Raw genomic sequence first — 15,926 nt, 5'->3', positions numbered from 1 at the left:
GGGTGGGGAACTTGATTCTGAGGTGGAAAGTAGAGGAGACAGCTCGGAGGGCGTTCAGAGCGGGTCTCCCCAAGAACACATTGTACGGGGACGACTGCTTGACCACCACGAAATCAACGAGAATGGTCCGGCACCTGGGGGCCTGTCCCACGGTGACCATCAGGGTGATCATTCCCTCCGAGCTGATGGGTGGTCCGGTGAAGCCCACCAGGGGCGTCCGGACCGGGGTCAGCTGGTCATCCCTTAATCCGAGCTCCTTGAACACGCGATAGAACATGATGTCAACCGCGCTACCCTGGTCGACATACACCTTCTTCACCCGGTAGTTATTGGTGACAATGTCTATCACAATAGCTTCATGGTTCCCGGAAGCCAAGGGAACCGCATCCCTTGGTCCGAAGGTAATCTCCTCGTCCATGCGCAGACGCTTCAAAGAGTCGTCCCCTTCGGGAGGTGGCCGCTTATTCTTCCGAGCTGCATGACTGTCCCCCCCCGTGGGGCCTCCCGCGATGGTGTTTATCACTCCCACCAGGTTCTGGGTGTCCTGGTCGGGAGAGTGGTTCCGAGGAGCCTCACGTCGTTCTGGACGGTCGCGACGCTGTCCCTCGCGCCTATCTCCGTAAGGGTTGCGTCCGAACTCCTGTCCTGGTCGGCGTACGAACCGACCTAGAAAGCCACGTTGGATCAGGTCCTCGATCTCCTTACGCAGGGCCCAGCACCCCTCCGTGTCGTGTCCGACGTCACGGTGAAAGGCGCAATATCGGTCCTGGTTCCTTTTGTTCCGGGGCGTCCCCATCTTGGGCGGTGATCTCCCAGCCCTTCCTCCTCCATGACGGCCAAGATCTGAGCTCTGGGCCGTGTTAGAGGGGTGTAGGTCTTTTCTGAGAGTGGTGGCAGAGCAGGGGCCTTCTCCTTCGAGAGCCGATCAAAGACATTTTTCTTGGCCGGGGCCTCCTTCACCTCCAGGGGGTTGGTCCGACCTTTACGATCTCCGATCTCCCGATCTGACTCTTTCTTTAGGCGACCCGCCTCCTCCGCGTTGGCAGCCTCGTGAGCCCTGCGTAGGAGCTCTTCCAGGTTTACGGGAGGCTTCTTGGCCAGATCGTAGAAGAGCTCCTCCACCCTGAGCCCGTTCGTGAAGGCGGCCATCACCACTTTTTCGTCCTTGTCCCTGACCTGCAAGCTCTCCGCGTTGAAGCGGGTCATGAAATTCCTCAGCGACTCGTCGGGCCTTTGCCTGATGGACATCAGGTGGGTTGCGTTTCTCGCGTAAACCTTCGAGGAGACGAACTGGGCTGCAAACTGCCGGGCCAGCTCGGGAAAGCTCCGTATAGATCCCGGTTTCAGTCCCTGGAACCAGAGCCGCGCCTTCCCCTTTAGGAACATAGGGAAGGTCTTGCAGCGGACCTCATCCGCGGCGGTTTGCATGCGCATATGCGTCAGGAATACCGAGAGGTGGTCCTCCGGGTCTGTAGAGGCATCGTACATCTCGATGCTCGGAATCTTGAACCTCCGGGGTAGGGGGTAGTCCTCTATCTCCCGGGTAAAGGGCGAGGTTGCATAGTTATCTTCGTATGACCGGGGCCTCAAGATCTGCTCGAGTTCATCCCGAGCAGGGTCCGGATGATCGCGGGGCCGGCTTTTGACAGACCGAGCAGGGGAACGCTCGAACCCATTCCGTGTGGGCTTCCTCGGAGAGGGGTCTCTGGGTTGGCTCCTCGCGGACCTGTCGCGGGAATACCTCTCGCTGTCCTCAACCACCGAGGCTCGGGGGCGGGGAGGAGTCCGGGGTCGCTTCCTCCTAGGGGGCTGGTCACGCGAGTCATCCTCTGAAGGATCAGTGGGTAAATCCTTCTCCTTTCCCTTGGCCTTGGAGGTCTGTGCACCTCCAGCCCCCTCTCCCTGCTTGGCCTGCCGAATTATATCCTCCAGCATGGGGAGATTCTCCGTCACGAACTGGAAGATCTGCTGCCTCCGTTCCCCTGAAAGGGCCGAGCCACCGACGCCCTGGGACGCCCCGGCCTCTTTCCGCTGGGACCTCTCACCGCCCTCAGGGCCGGCGCTCTCTGCCGTACGCTTGGATCGCGTCCGGGCCATCAACACAATCTTACTTACCTTACGGTTCCCACAGACGGCGCCAACTGAAGAAGCGCAGACGCTTCCCCGAGGAGAGCTGACCTGATCAGCTCGGGGTGTCGATGGGAGAGCTGATCCAAGACCTGCAAAACAGAGAAGATGAGCTAACAAAGGGGGCCCGAGGGTTGTCCCCGAGGGCGCTCCGACGGCCAAGTTAGTTTTCCGGTGAGTAGGGTTCACGGAAAGTAGCAACTGTCCAGAGTTAATTGCCAAATAATCAGCCCCCCTTTGTACAGTAGATGTGTGCTATTATTTATACCTGCGAGGGAGTCCGACCTCCGCACGACGCGGGACTTGCCCGGTATAGATAGTATCCCGCACTCGGGGGGGGGACTTCCCCCGACCTCTTCGGGACGGACCTTCGCCTCCCCTGGGAGCCCTAGTCGGTACGGCCCGGGGCTGCTCCCAGGGGTCTGGGGGCCAAGGCCCAGCTCGGCCATTCCTGGGCTGCCACGTGTCTGGGCCCGGAACGGGGCCTCTGCACTGCCCATCTGTACACAACATCTAATGTTTTTCTTGTATGCATCCAAAGAAGATGAATTACTTCAATTCGAGCAACTACTTATCATCCAAAGAAATTGATTTACTTCAATTGTAGCAACTAAGGACTGTCTTCGAGCGCGTTTGCAAACAAGGAAGCAGAATGCCATTATATGTGTAGAACAAGTATAATGTAGCAAGTCTGCTAGACTCTGCAAGCATATATAATCTACGCAACTGACTGGTTTCTAACCAGCATTACCTGCTATACAAAACACAACTAGTTTGACATCCATCAAAAAAGAGCTAAAGAACTCAGTGGATACTGCAGTACCTTGATGTTGAAGCAAGAGAGATGGTTTCAAGACGCGTTACTGGAAGAATCCCGTAAATTAACTCTAGGATACAATGAAGAGACTCTACATTTATAGACCTGTAGTTTCAGATTGGGAGACATGGCTGGATATTTCTTTCCAGAGTGGATTCAGGAAGTAAAATGAGCAAGCAGATTCTCTGCTTTTCTTTTGCTCAGCAATCATGGTTTGGAAGTTGGTATGGATGATGACAACATTTCAGCAATCATTGAAGAATCTTTGTTCAAGGGGTTTCTCTTCAAAATTTTTTTTTCAACCGATTTTTTCCTTTAATGTTTTGGGAGATACAGGAGAGAATAAGCAGAAAGGAGCAGGCGTGATGACAAGGGAAATGGGCTGGAAACTGGGAAGAAGATGCACGCCAAATATGCAAAGAGGAGAAACTTGAAAACGTTGGTTGTGAAAAGCATGGAAGAGCTCAAGTCAACTTCCATATTCTACGTAGCTTTAGAGTAGTGTTTTTTTTTTTAATTTATTTTCTTAGGCATGTTTTTCTTTAAACATTTTTTTCTTCTTTGCTAAAAATAGATTGCTCTTATTTGTGGTGGTAAATAGAGGTAGTGGGTTTTAACTTTTAATGCAAAATAGTAATAAGTCTGGATACATATACAAAAATAAGAATTCAAATTCAAAAATTTTCACTTATATACTTTTAAACTTGTTAGTATATACGCTTTCAATGTGAAAAAAATTAATCTCCAAAAAAAAAACTATGCCAAATTGACTATGTTTCAACTTGTAGACGAGGTATTTAACCAATTCTAAATTGAATAAATAAAAATAAGAGAACGACAGAAATATGAATTTAGTAAGACATTTATCACATAAATATACTTAACATAAAAACTAAATACATGTGTCATGTAAATAGACATATGCTTCGAACTTTAAATGTAAGTATTAACATGTACGATCGATCTTGTACAGAACATATATTTCAAAGAATGATTTTACAAAATTATTTTAATATGATAGTTGAAGTGAGTAAATTTGAAACGAGATGAAGAATAATGTTAAATATTTAGGGCCAAAAAGTTATTTGTAGGATTAAAAAAGAGTTGAAGGAGTATTTTGTTCATTCATCCCCAAATGTCCATTAAGCAAAGATGAAAATTGAAAAGTTAAAATAAGAAAGAGTACAATAATGAATTTCCTATAATACACACCCACGGTTGATTTATACTAACAAAAATAAAAATAAAAAATAATATTCACTGGCCAAAACGATGCCGTGCCAGGTCCCACGATCCATCGCAACCTTTTCGCTTATCCTTCTCCACAGTTGTGGTGGAATCAAGAAAGCCATGGATAGACATATACAGATCTTTCTGAACAAAGTCTCCTACGTCTCAATCACCATAGCCACCTTCATCCTTCTCTTTCTCTTCCTCCAGACCCCTTCCACCTGCGTGGACCCCACAACCATCCCCCAACACCCCCAGTCCCTCTCCAAACGGGCCCACCAGAAATCCTTCCCGACATCAACCTGCGACTACACCCACCGGGCCTATACCTCCCTGGACAAGAAAAACAAGAAGTTATGGAATTCTAAGGCCTGGGTTCAGACGGTTTCATCCTATAAATCCCTCTTTTCATCGTCTCTCCAAGGCCCGGTAAGGACTCACCTCTTCAACCATTCTCGGGCCCTGGTCGTTTCGGCCGGGCCGGGCCATGGGGTTATGGCGTTGGAGGAAATGGGAGTAGCTGATGTTACTGGGGTGGAGTTGGTGGACTCTCCTCCTCTTGTTAGCCGGGCTGATCCGCATAATTTGCCGTTTTTCGATAATGTGTTTGATTTCGGGTTTTCTGGGTACCTTGATCGGGCCCTGTTCCCGGACCGATATGTTGCGGAGATGGAGAGGACTGTGAGGAGTGGGGGAGTCTGTATGGTGGCTGTCGAGGAGTGTGGAGATCAAGAAGTGAGGGAAATTGTTAAGTTGTTTAGGAAATCTGCGTTGGTTGATGTTAAAAATGTGAGGTTGGCTGGGGAACGTAGGACTAGGATTATTATGAGAGTTGAATGAAAAATGATTCCTTTGCTATCTTTTTTCTTATTTTCGTAGTTGGTTTGAAGTAATCTGAATTAGGTTTGGTTTGTTTACTGATAGGTTAATTCATTTTGGAGCTAGAATTAATCATGTAATGGTTTTTTGTTGTTGATTGTACATGTATGTATCTTATGTGAAGTGGATTTAGTGGAATGGTTGAGACTTGCAACTCTTACACGGCATTCTGATGTGTAGGAGTATCCATGTAGTTATGAAGGATCTTTATGTAACAAAAGTTATCTGAGAAGAGTTTTATTTGTTATAGTTATATGAGTCTGATGCATTGCTTGTAAAGATTTATGTACTACTGGAAGTTTGAAATTTTGATTTAGTGCAATGGTGAATCTGCAAAGTTGTCTGGATATGGACTTGGAGGAGTTCGAATATGTATGGTAATCTAGGAAGTGAATGGTGTAAGATTTTGATTCTACTGTATACTATGTGAGTTGAATTGGTGATTGTTCCAGTTGATTATATACACTTGAAGAAATCTCTGAATTGCAAATGAAATGCTACCTCGGAATTGCATTAGTTAGTGCATACCATATTGTATGCTAATCCTGAATGTTTATTGTCAGCGAACCTTGAGTGAGTTATGTGTCCCTTATACACTGCCTTTTGGTTGTGGAATGAATTTCTGATGTATTCATATTACTCTGTCCTGGAAATTTTATTTGGGAAGTTCTTCCAAAAATGAAGGTGAAGGATGTAAGTAGGGTTCTTGAACTTTGCTTCTCAAACCATAGCGTCAGAAGAACCTAAGAATAGTCTACTTAAAAGAGATGAGTGCAGCTTGTTTTTAGTGGTTTACATTACCAAGTAAAATAGCACATTTTTCTGGGAACATAGTTTTACTCAAGGTTGCCAATGTAGCAAACCTGCGTCCAACAATGATGCCACAGGTCAACTTGTAAACTTAATTCTGTTAGTTGTGATGTGTCTGCATATTGTAGTTCAATTTTTGAAGAAAAAATGACAAGCCTTTGGAAAAATGGCTGCTAGTGCCTTTCTTTAGAACTCTGAATCATATCGGTGACTGGTGATACAACAATTCAGTTGAACAGACTTTATGTATATAACTGCTGACGCCTACATTAGGGCAAAATGTCAGGCCGTCAAAATTGAGTCTCTTCATAAGGGAACTTTCCTAACAGAGCTAGAGGTGGCAAGTTTTCCCTTATGGATTCACTAGCATCAGAAGTTATCCATGGCTTTGCAGTATTCATTAGTTGCAGATCTTTTCTGCTTCTACTTTCAGTGATCCTCTGTATTCGTTCTTAAGTTTCCAAGATAGCTAAAGTTTAAGATGGCATAGGAAATGGAGCCTGTTCGCGTTCATTGGATTTGTCAGATATGACATGCCTTTTAACTCATTTTATGCTTTTTTCCCATCAAAAGAAAAGACCAAGTGCCTATTCTGGAACTCAATGGCGGAATGGTAGAGACACCGAACTTCAACCATTGATGGTGCCTATCCGGATGGTGCTGCCTACTTTCATATCTGGTCTCCTATGAAAAGAACCAACATAGTCAAGATAAGAGCAATCCCTGAACGTTCCTGTACTCAGATGATCGTAATCACTGTGCTTCTTTATGAATCTTGGAAGCTAGACAGAAAACAGAGGCAGCAACATGATGTAGTTGGAGGCTTGTATATTGGGGGCGGTGGTAGGTGAAGCTTGAGCTGTATTCTAGTTCCTTTTGCAGTCACAAGCTCCATTTCATGTTGTCTGCTGTTATTTCTTCGTAAGGAGCATGAACCGCTTGGAGGAGAGAGTGAGAGAAATGAGTCTGCTTTTGTGTGTACATGCTATCATGATTGGAAACTCGACTCGAGTTCTTGGATAAAGCCCCTAATTGAGCAACCTAGATTGAAGTTTGTCTCGTTTATGTTATCATGGATAAAGTCCTAAATGAGCAACCTAAATCGAATTTTGTCTCCTTTATTTGACTTGCTCAAAGTAATTTCGAAGGCGTTTACACTTCTTTAAAGAATCACCACCTGCCAAAAACCTTAGCGAAATTGCATGTATAGCCAGAATGGCTCTGCAGCACCGATAAAACCTCCCCTAATTACAGTACAAGTCAAACTGGAGTAACTAAAAACACAAGGATTTGAAACTCCTAATTCCTATACTTCTAACAATAGAAATGACTGATAAGAAAATCAGGACCTGAATTTTACTACTTAAATAAACTCTTAACAGGCCAGATCCAGAAGAGGCATATCCGTATGGCCTTAAGCCAGTCTCTCTTGAGAGCAATCCCAACCTGTTCATTCCTCTCTCTATCCTCTTCTCTTCCCTCCACTTTGCGACGGCTATATCCTAGCCCGTTCAAGCTATTTGAATTTCCCGCGTCTAAATTCTCATGTCTCGGTTACTGCTATTCGTCATTGCCTCTCACTCTTGACCACAACTTTGACAATAACAACAATCTATATTACACATTTGAACCTGAGGCCTACTACACATCCCTTCTGTCGAAATCTACCCACAAGTCCTTTTTAAACCAAATCCATGCCCAACTATTCACATTTGGGCTCCAGAACAATGGGTACATCATCACCAAGTTCATTCATGTGAGCTCTAATATCGGGGAAATCATTTATGCCCGGAAGATATTTGATGAATTTTCCGACCCATATGTGTTCTTGTGGAATGCAATTATTAGAGGCTATTCCAGCCACAACATGTTCCATGAAGCTATTGATATGTATAACAATATGCAAGAGGCATATGTCAGTCCTGATTGTTTCACGTTCCCTCATGTGCTTAAAGCTTGTAGTGGATTATCGGCTGTCAAATTTGGTCAAGCTGTACATGCTCAAGCGTTTAGACATGGGTTGGAATCAGATGTGTTTGTGCAAAATGGGCTAGTCACACTGTATACAAAATGTAGGAAGATTGAGCTGGCTCGCATTATTTTCGATCGATTGGTTGAAAGAAATATAGTTTCTTGGACTTCTATTATTTCTGGCTGTGCGCAGAATGGACAGCCTATTGAGGCTTTGAGAATTTTTTGTGAAATGAGGAAATTGAATGTGGAACCTGATTGGATTGTATTGGTAAGTGTTCTAAGGGCTTATAGTGATGCTGAGGACTTGGAACAAGGTAAATGTGTTCACAGTTTGGTGATGAAAATGGGACTTGAATATGAACCAGACTTGCTTATAGCACTTACAGCTATGTACTCAAAATGTGGGCAGATCATGGTGGCTAAACTGTTGTTTGACCTAATGGAGGTCCAGGATGTTATTTTGTGGAATGTCATGATTTCAGGGTTTGCTAAAAATGGTCATGCTAGCAAAGCTGTAGAGCTTTTCCAAAAGATGTTGATGAGAAACATTAGACCAGATTCAGTGACAGTACAGTCCACAATATTGGCTTGTGCTCACGTAGGATCACTTGATCAAGCAAGATGGATGGACAATTATGTATATAACAGCAAGTTTAGAGATGATATCTGTGTGAAGACAGCTCTTATTGACATGTATGCCAAATGTGGAAGTGTAGAATTAGCTCGAAAAGTGTTTGATCAGTCAATACACAGAGATGTTGTCCTATGGAGTGCAATGATAGTAGGTTATGGATTGCATGGGCGGGCCCGAGAAGCCATTGATCTTTTTAATATGATGAAGAGTGCAGGTGTGCACCCTAACGATGTAACTTTCATTGGGCTTCTTACTGCATGTAATCATTCTGGTCTAGTGAAGGAGGGATGGGAACTTTTCCACAGCATGAGACTTTATGGGATTGAGCCACGGCACCAACATTATGCTTGTGTTGTTGACTTACTTGGCCGTTCTGGACATCTGGAGAAGGCTTACAATTTTATCCAGAATATGCCAATTGAACCAGCTGTCTCAATTTGGGGAGCACTATTGAGTGCGTGCAAAATCCACCGCCATGTGAAACTGGGAGAATATGCTGCAGAGAAACTCTTTTCTTTAGACCCACTGAATACCGGGCACTATGTGCAACTATCAAATTTGTATGCTTCAACACGCATGTGGGAGGGAGTAGCAAAGGTACGAGTATTGATGAAGGAGAAAGGTTTAACTAAGGACCTTGGGTATAGTATGATTGAAGTAAATGGAAAGCTTCAAGCATTCCGAATGGGTGACAAGTCTCATCCAAGGTCAGAGGACATCTATAAGGAGCTTGAGATATTGGAGAGGAAGTTAATGGAGGCAGGATTTGTTCCAGATGCAGAATCTGCTTTGCATGATCTGGACACTGAAGACAAACAGGTGTCTTTATGTAATCACAGTGAGAGATTAGCCATTGCCTATGGGTTAATTAGCACTCCACCTGGGACAACACTAAGGATTACAAAGAATCTAAGGGCATGCGTAAATTGTCATTCAGCAACTAAGCTGATAACAAAGCTTGTGAACAGGGAGATAGTAGTTCGGGATGCAAACCGATTTCATCATTTCAAGGATGGATTTTGTTCTTGTGGAGATTTTTGGTGAGATGGCTACAACTAGCTTTCTGATTATACTCAGCAGAATACCTACCCAGAAAGCTCGGCTGTTATTTGTCCATGTACTTTACAGTACATCAGAACATGATCAGGAGGCTTGTTTTCGTTCTTGGCAAACTGATAGCCCCCACAAAAATCTGAAAAGGTTTTCACTGGATTTACCAAAAAGACAAACGTCAGAGAGTTTGTGCTTTGTAGTGCCTTTTCGCACATTGGCCGGCTCCATCAGTCTGTGTGCCAAAAAGTCCTCTGCTGCTGTTCACACCTTGAAGGAATCCAACACAGATTCAAACTATCAGGTTCTTCCACTCTCTTAGATCCGAGTGCAGGCTTGGTTTGCCTAGCTAAAAAGTCTCAATTGACCAGCCAGTGCCTATTGAAATTTCGGCCTCTCAGCAGGATAGTCCTTGCATCTTGTCTACACTATGTGCATAGACATCTAAAGAACGTATAAGGTAAGTCCATGGTGAAATGGCTCCATTAATCCACCTAATACTGATTTAGATGCGATAAAAGTTACATTTCATTTGAGAGGTAGAGCCAATACGGCTGGGAGAGAGAGCTTAAAATTAGGACGCGAGTGTCATAGTGCGGAGTGTGACGGAGCCACCCTCCAAATAGACTAGACCTTTTATGAAGGACTTCTAATCTCCCAGAATTTAGTTGTCACAGTTGGGAATCTCAATCTTTCTTCTTTCATTTACTTGGGATTTCCAGGTCGAATAAGAGAAAGTAATACAGTTCATGAATATTTTGTTTTAATTTGCAGAATTCTTGACATTTTTAAGTGACATGTACAAAATATAACCCATTATGCTCTTTTGTATTTCTGGCCTTCGTGTTCTTTACTTCAGTTCTTTTGATTTGTCCTAGGATACGTGCTTCTGATCCTTGCTCAGCTTACCTTTCATATAGAGGTTCATGCAACTGCCTCTCATGGAAGAGATGCCTTTAGACCTTTGGGCTTCACAAGTGATATCGTCTTCCTTTCGAAACATAATCATCTTTAAAGCCAACAAAAAAAAAAAAAAGCCAACCACGAATCTGGTTAATACTAAACTTGCAATTTTTTAGTGACAAGTGTCCGCATTCATTTTTCTTTTTTCTTTTTTTCCGGTGCCATGGCTCCATCTAGCATAGTAGTAATGGTGAAATTAATGTTTGCAGCTGATCAATACCCTTTGGTTCTTAAAGGGGCAGTTTCTTTTCCATTATTCCGACAGCGGATCCGCACACTAGTTTCCTCTACAGCTGTTGCGATGGTTTTCTTCAACATCTGTACGGCCTCTAATTCTATCAAGGTCCACAAGGAGCATTTTCCGCTCCACAATGATCATAGATTGGTTAAGACTCTACAGCGCCTGTTTCTGAGCTAGTAAATCAGCAATTACAATTTAACTGCAGAAATCCCACACAACAGACACCTGAATATCATTTGAAAGTATTGATTTCCATTCCCCTCTCAGTTGTATCATAGGATCCATTAGCGCCAAGGAAGACATCAAAATGACCTTATTTCAAATAAAATACATGTCTTTTGGACAAATTTCTCAAGACAAGGCTAAGCAAAAAACGATAACAGCAACAACAATGTAGAGAATAGCTTTATAGATTTTGCACTCAACATTACGGCTAGACTGATGTAGCACATGGTAGCAATAACATACACATACATAAGCATTTCAGTTTCCCAAATTGAGTGCTGAATTGACTTCTCATGTCTCTTGAGGGTAGGATACTAGAGTTCAAACGATCTTAAGCTGGTCATCAAAGAACAAATGGAGGTGATAATGTTTCACCTACTTTGGCTGGATATGCTACAATTTTTTCTAAAACCAACCCATACTTTTTCAGAAGGCCAACAACATACACTTCATTTTTCACTCCCCTGTATTTTTCCATCTTCACTAGCCTAAGGCTTGGCATGTGCATAACAATTGGTCTCTCCATTATTTCTTCTCCTAAAATATCCTGTAAAATAATCCCATTATGAGTTAAAATCCAGACCAAGTATCAAGCTAAAATAAATTCGGTGAAGAGAAACTAATAAGTTGCATACTCACATCAAAATCTGTCTCATATGAATACTCAAGGACCATAGACTCAAGCATTGAACATGCTTTAAGTACAGCTTCTAAGCCAAGCAGATCATATTCTGTATACCCAGTCAATAGTACCAAGTGTCTGAGATTGTTGAATGCAAAAGTTTCAGAAAAAATTTCCTCTTCGACCAAAAGCTGTAGACAAAAAACCTCAAGCTTGAGAAACAACAAAAAATATTCATGATGGTATCACTGAAACACATCTAAAAAAGACCAGGCTGAATAGTTATTATTTCATAGTATGTTGAAAAGAATGCTCCATCAAAACGAAAGTTTCCAACATCTTAAAAATAATCCCAAAAACAGAAAGGAAAAAACAAAAAAAAAGGTTATTTATCTAAGCATTGCCTTTACTATCAGAAACAAAAAATCAAAACACAACTAGTGTTGGTTCTAACAGAGTGCCAGGTTGACTATCAAAGAATGAAGACAACGAGCTCTGAGCTATTCACACACCAATCCCTTTCCTTAATTTACACAGACTTATAAAATCAGATCCAACTTGACATGATTATAGCAAGATTAGAGTTACCAAAAAAAAGAAAAAATTAGGTAAAGAAATTATCTTTTCTCAGCAAAAGAGCAAATTTCGCTCTCCCTCTACACAAACACATACGTACTACCCTACAGACACACGAATACGTATAAAATATACGGATAACTCAGTACCTTTCCATGCAACTCTTCTTGATTATCTTCTGATTCTGCATCAAATTGAACTTCTAACATCTTGTTAACCTCTTCAAAATTATCGCTCGCCAATTCCGCCATTTGCGTAAACTAGAGTGGAAATTAATACAGCAGACAACATGCTAGAATCAATAAATGAAATCTACAGTTAAAAAATCAAGTGCAAACAAGCCTTCCATTTTGTAAATAACCATAGGTCCCCATCACAACAAATTTCACAAAACATAATCAGACACTACAGGTGCTTAATAATATTCCAATCAGCTACCAAATGAGTTCCTTAGACTAGTATAGATCGAAGGGCAATCGATACTTGTTTTTCTAAACCAGTAAATCACTTATTTGCTAGAATCTTTAGAACAAATTTAAACAAAAAATAAATAACCTTCCAGAATATTATATCATAAAATTCGTTAACATCTCTTTATTTTTTTTTAAAGTGAAACCTTATTCATCATTAAAGTGAATGTAGACTTCTTTCTGCAAACATGCATTCAGCTCAATGTTGAAATTTTTACAGAAACAGGCCAAGAATCAGAATCATACAAGTCACTTCATCCATAATGTGGCTAGGATGAAAACACATCACAATATTGCCAGGATAAGCATGCTGTTTAAGTCTCATGAACATATTAAAATATTTGTCCAACTTGGAGTTAATATATATTTGCAAATCTTCAAGAATGGAAGGGTGTAAACAAACCAAGACAGGTGATTCAATGGATCACATGTTCTGATTATGCCTAAGTCCAGGTTTAGTGTTAAAACAACGATGGAATGATAGAGACAAAATTTACGGCCCAATGTTGAACACCTCAATGCTACTGAACAACTCTTGTAAGCAATCGAGACAAAATTTGCAACCAAACCTTAATTGAACATCTCAATGCTATTGAAGAATCCTTGTTTGAAACTGCTTTATGAGGTCCTATGCAATAGTTTACCCCCATAGCAGTATGCTCATGCCTTGGGTGTCGGAAACAGCAGCAGACCATCAAAATAGAATTTGACCTAGCACAAATCCTGAAACACTTGTGAACACTGGTGTCTTTAGCACGACAGATTATCCCATTTTTTAAATCCTGTGGACTATGTTGAGTGAATGTGGTAACGAGAACAGACACAATAAGGAAGCGTAAATGACTGAGTTGGGACTACTCTATTTTCTTCCGCCAACAAAGACCATATAAGAACTATCTGATCACTTCTCCAGCAAGATTCATTTATCTCCAGCCAAGTGCCTGATGGCATGGCTCATCACTTCATTGTACCAATTTTGCAACTACGACCATCCATATTTGATTGCTTCAAAATGTAATTGGTAGAATAAGAACAACATAATTCACAATCCAAGAATTCTCAGTTTCACATCATGGGTATTTCTCACATCATGGGTACATTAGCTACAAGCAATTTCTAAATCTGACAGTCTTGGCATTTGTCTCATCGGTTGAAATGTCCATATATATATGTATGTATGTATGTATGTATGTATGTATGTATGAAAACTCAAAAAGCAATGCAATTTCCACCAAAGCAAGTATTTTAAAGGGAACTCAAACTCCATACTTCATTATAAACTTTACCAAAGATTTCTATAATCAACTATGTCCAATATGTCAAATGATTAGAGAAAGAGAAGTATGCATACCCTAGACATCCACATATTTTGAACAGTCAGATTCTCAACACCACTGAGTAAGCTCACAAGATTACTCCAACAGGCAAAATCCTCCAACTCCTCTCTGCTGTCAAACTCCACATGAGCTTCGATCAATGATGATACATCTTTCAGAACATAATTCCCCATGTAAAACCAAATGAAGCTTATCGACTGCAAACTTGGAGCAAATATCTCCACGGACTTATCCCAAAGAGTTGTTTGCCTAGAGATGCTTAATTTCAACTCCTTAAGCTTTGGAGACACTATTTTCAGATTGTTCAAACCCGAAACATCCTCAATGCACAAAAACTCAAGATTAACGCATAAAGATACCAACTTCGAAACATCCATATCCATTGATACAAAGCCAAAATCAAAGCCAAATAAGTATAATGCTGTAAGCGATTCAATTTTAATAGGGAATGCTCTACTCCTAGGCAAGCTAAATTTACAACCACGCAATTTTAAAACTTTAACTGAACTATTTATCAGGTCAGAAAAATCAAAGCAATAATCAGCAGAAGTTTCTCCATCATCATCTTCTTCTGCTTTAACAGAAAGATAGAGTCCAAAAGTAAGGTCAAGCTCAACAGCTCTGGAACTGACGGCATAGCGAATCCAAGAATTAACATAGGATCTAATGGAATCATAGTTTCTGTAATCGAACTTCAACCGAAATTTCCGGAGAGGAGAGTGGCGGGGGCGGCGGAGGAGAGTTTGACTGATCAATTCAGCGAAAAATTGGCGGGCAGCGGCCGCAGATCTGTCTGGGACGCAAGAGTGGAACTTGCGGATGTTGAAATGGAGGACGGGAATGGAGTGCCAGAGGTTGCGCCATTTGGGTGCTACGGCTGAGGTTTGGACGGCGGTGGTGGTCGGGAGGAAGGAGAGAATGTGGAGGAGGATGCTCTCAGGAAGGTCTTCTATGGTGGCGGAGATGGAATTGCTTGTTTCCATTTTTGTTGTGGTGATTTGCCAATGGTGGCGGGAAGGGGGATTTAATACTCAAATTGGGAGTGGGGTAAGGCTCTGTTTGGATTGCCATTTTTTTTAAGGTGTATTTATTAATAATTGGATACGAATATATAGTTGAATAATTGATGAAAAACAAAAAAAAAATGAAAAAAAATAGCTTGAAAATGTGTAAAAAAAAAAAAGAAATTTGACAAAGTAGTTATCCAAATTTCATACAAGTATCGTGAGTTTGTTTGTTTTGGTTTTTTGTCAAAGTAAACAACAAAAAACACTTCCATAAATATTGGATAAATTACATATAACCCCCCTTTAGTTTTGTATAATACTAGATGACCCTCCCTAAAGTTTTTAAATAGTCATATTATTCCCTTGTGATTTTATGTAAGGCTAAAAATGGACGGAATGCATAATCAATTGTATGAAATAGACCACATGTGTTCTAAAGATGCGTGTGATAAAATCATAATATCCACTTAACTCCCTATAATTTGCATAAATATGCACTCTACTCCCTTGTAATTTTTACATTTATCAACATAATCCCCCTATGATTTTGTACAAGATGATTAAATCGTAGTTTGACTTAGCATTTAAGTAAGGACATTACTGGTATTTTAACTAATGATGTTACATATAGGCTGTTTTCCGTTAAAGTACTAGCTTATATGAAACCACAGAGGAATGAGTAAAGATTTTAAAATGTTAGGAAGTTAAGTGACAATAAATGAAATCACAAGAGGGTTATCAATAATTTATCCATAAATATATGACACCATAAAAGAGGAAAACCAAAATAAATACAATAAAGTTACTTGTTCATTGGTTGGTCCTTGGTATGATTATAAGAATGCAAATTAGCGTATTTTACTTTGTGCCATCCATTTTATCTAAATGCTACAACAGTTACGGTGAAATGTGTGGTACTTTTTCAAGTATTATTGCGTCTAACATAGGTTGGTTCAGCTTTCCA

General features: G+C 41.5%; 3 protein-coding genes across 3 annotated transcripts; 2 read left to right on the top strand and 1 right to left on the bottom strand.

Moving 5' to 3' along the window:
• Positions 1 to 4,244: 4,244 nt before the first annotated feature.
• On the top strand, positions 4,245 to 5,400 carry LOC113770400. The gene has a single exon (XM_027314839.1). It carries the CDS (start codon positions 4,295 to 4,297, stop codon positions 5,012 to 5,014), a length of 720 nt encoding a protein of 239 aa, XP_027170640.1. The 5' UTR covers positions 4,245 to 4,294; the 3' UTR covers positions 5,015 to 5,400.
• A 1,871-nt stretch (positions 5,401 to 7,271) lies between these two features.
• Positions 7,272 to 10,243, top strand: LOC113771695 (pentatricopeptide repeat-containing protein At3g12770). The gene has a single exon (XM_027316264.1). The coding sequence runs from the start codon at positions 7,272 to 7,274 to the stop codon at positions 9,513 to 9,515; it is 2,244 nt and encodes a 747-aa protein (XP_027172065.1). The 3' UTR covers positions 9,516 to 10,243.
• Positions 10,244 to 11,098: 855 nt separating this feature from the next.
• On the bottom strand, positions 11,099 to 14,938 carry LOC113771694 (F-box/LRR-repeat protein At4g14103-like). Its single transcript, XM_027316263.1, has 4 exons — positions 13,970 to 14,938; positions 12,298 to 12,408; positions 11,590 to 11,763; positions 11,099 to 11,497 (listed from the first exon to the last, which is right to left on the bottom strand). The coding sequence occupies exons 1-4, from the start codon at positions 14,936 to 14,938 to the stop codon at positions 11,294 to 11,296; spliced, it is 1,458 nt and encodes a 485-aa protein (XP_027172064.1). The 3' UTR covers positions 11,099 to 11,293.
• Positions 14,939 to 15,926: the final 988 nt, after the last annotated feature.

The sequence above is a fragment of the Coffea eugenioides genome, chromosome 5 (genome assembly GCF_003713205.1).
Source record: "Coffea eugenioides isolate CCC68of chromosome 5, Ceug_1.0, whole genome shotgun sequence".
NCBI classification, from domain to species: domain Eukaryota; kingdom Viridiplantae; phylum Streptophyta; class Magnoliopsida; order Gentianales; family Rubiaceae; genus Coffea; species Coffea eugenioides.
This window is presented reverse-complemented; position numbering and strand designations above follow the sequence as displayed.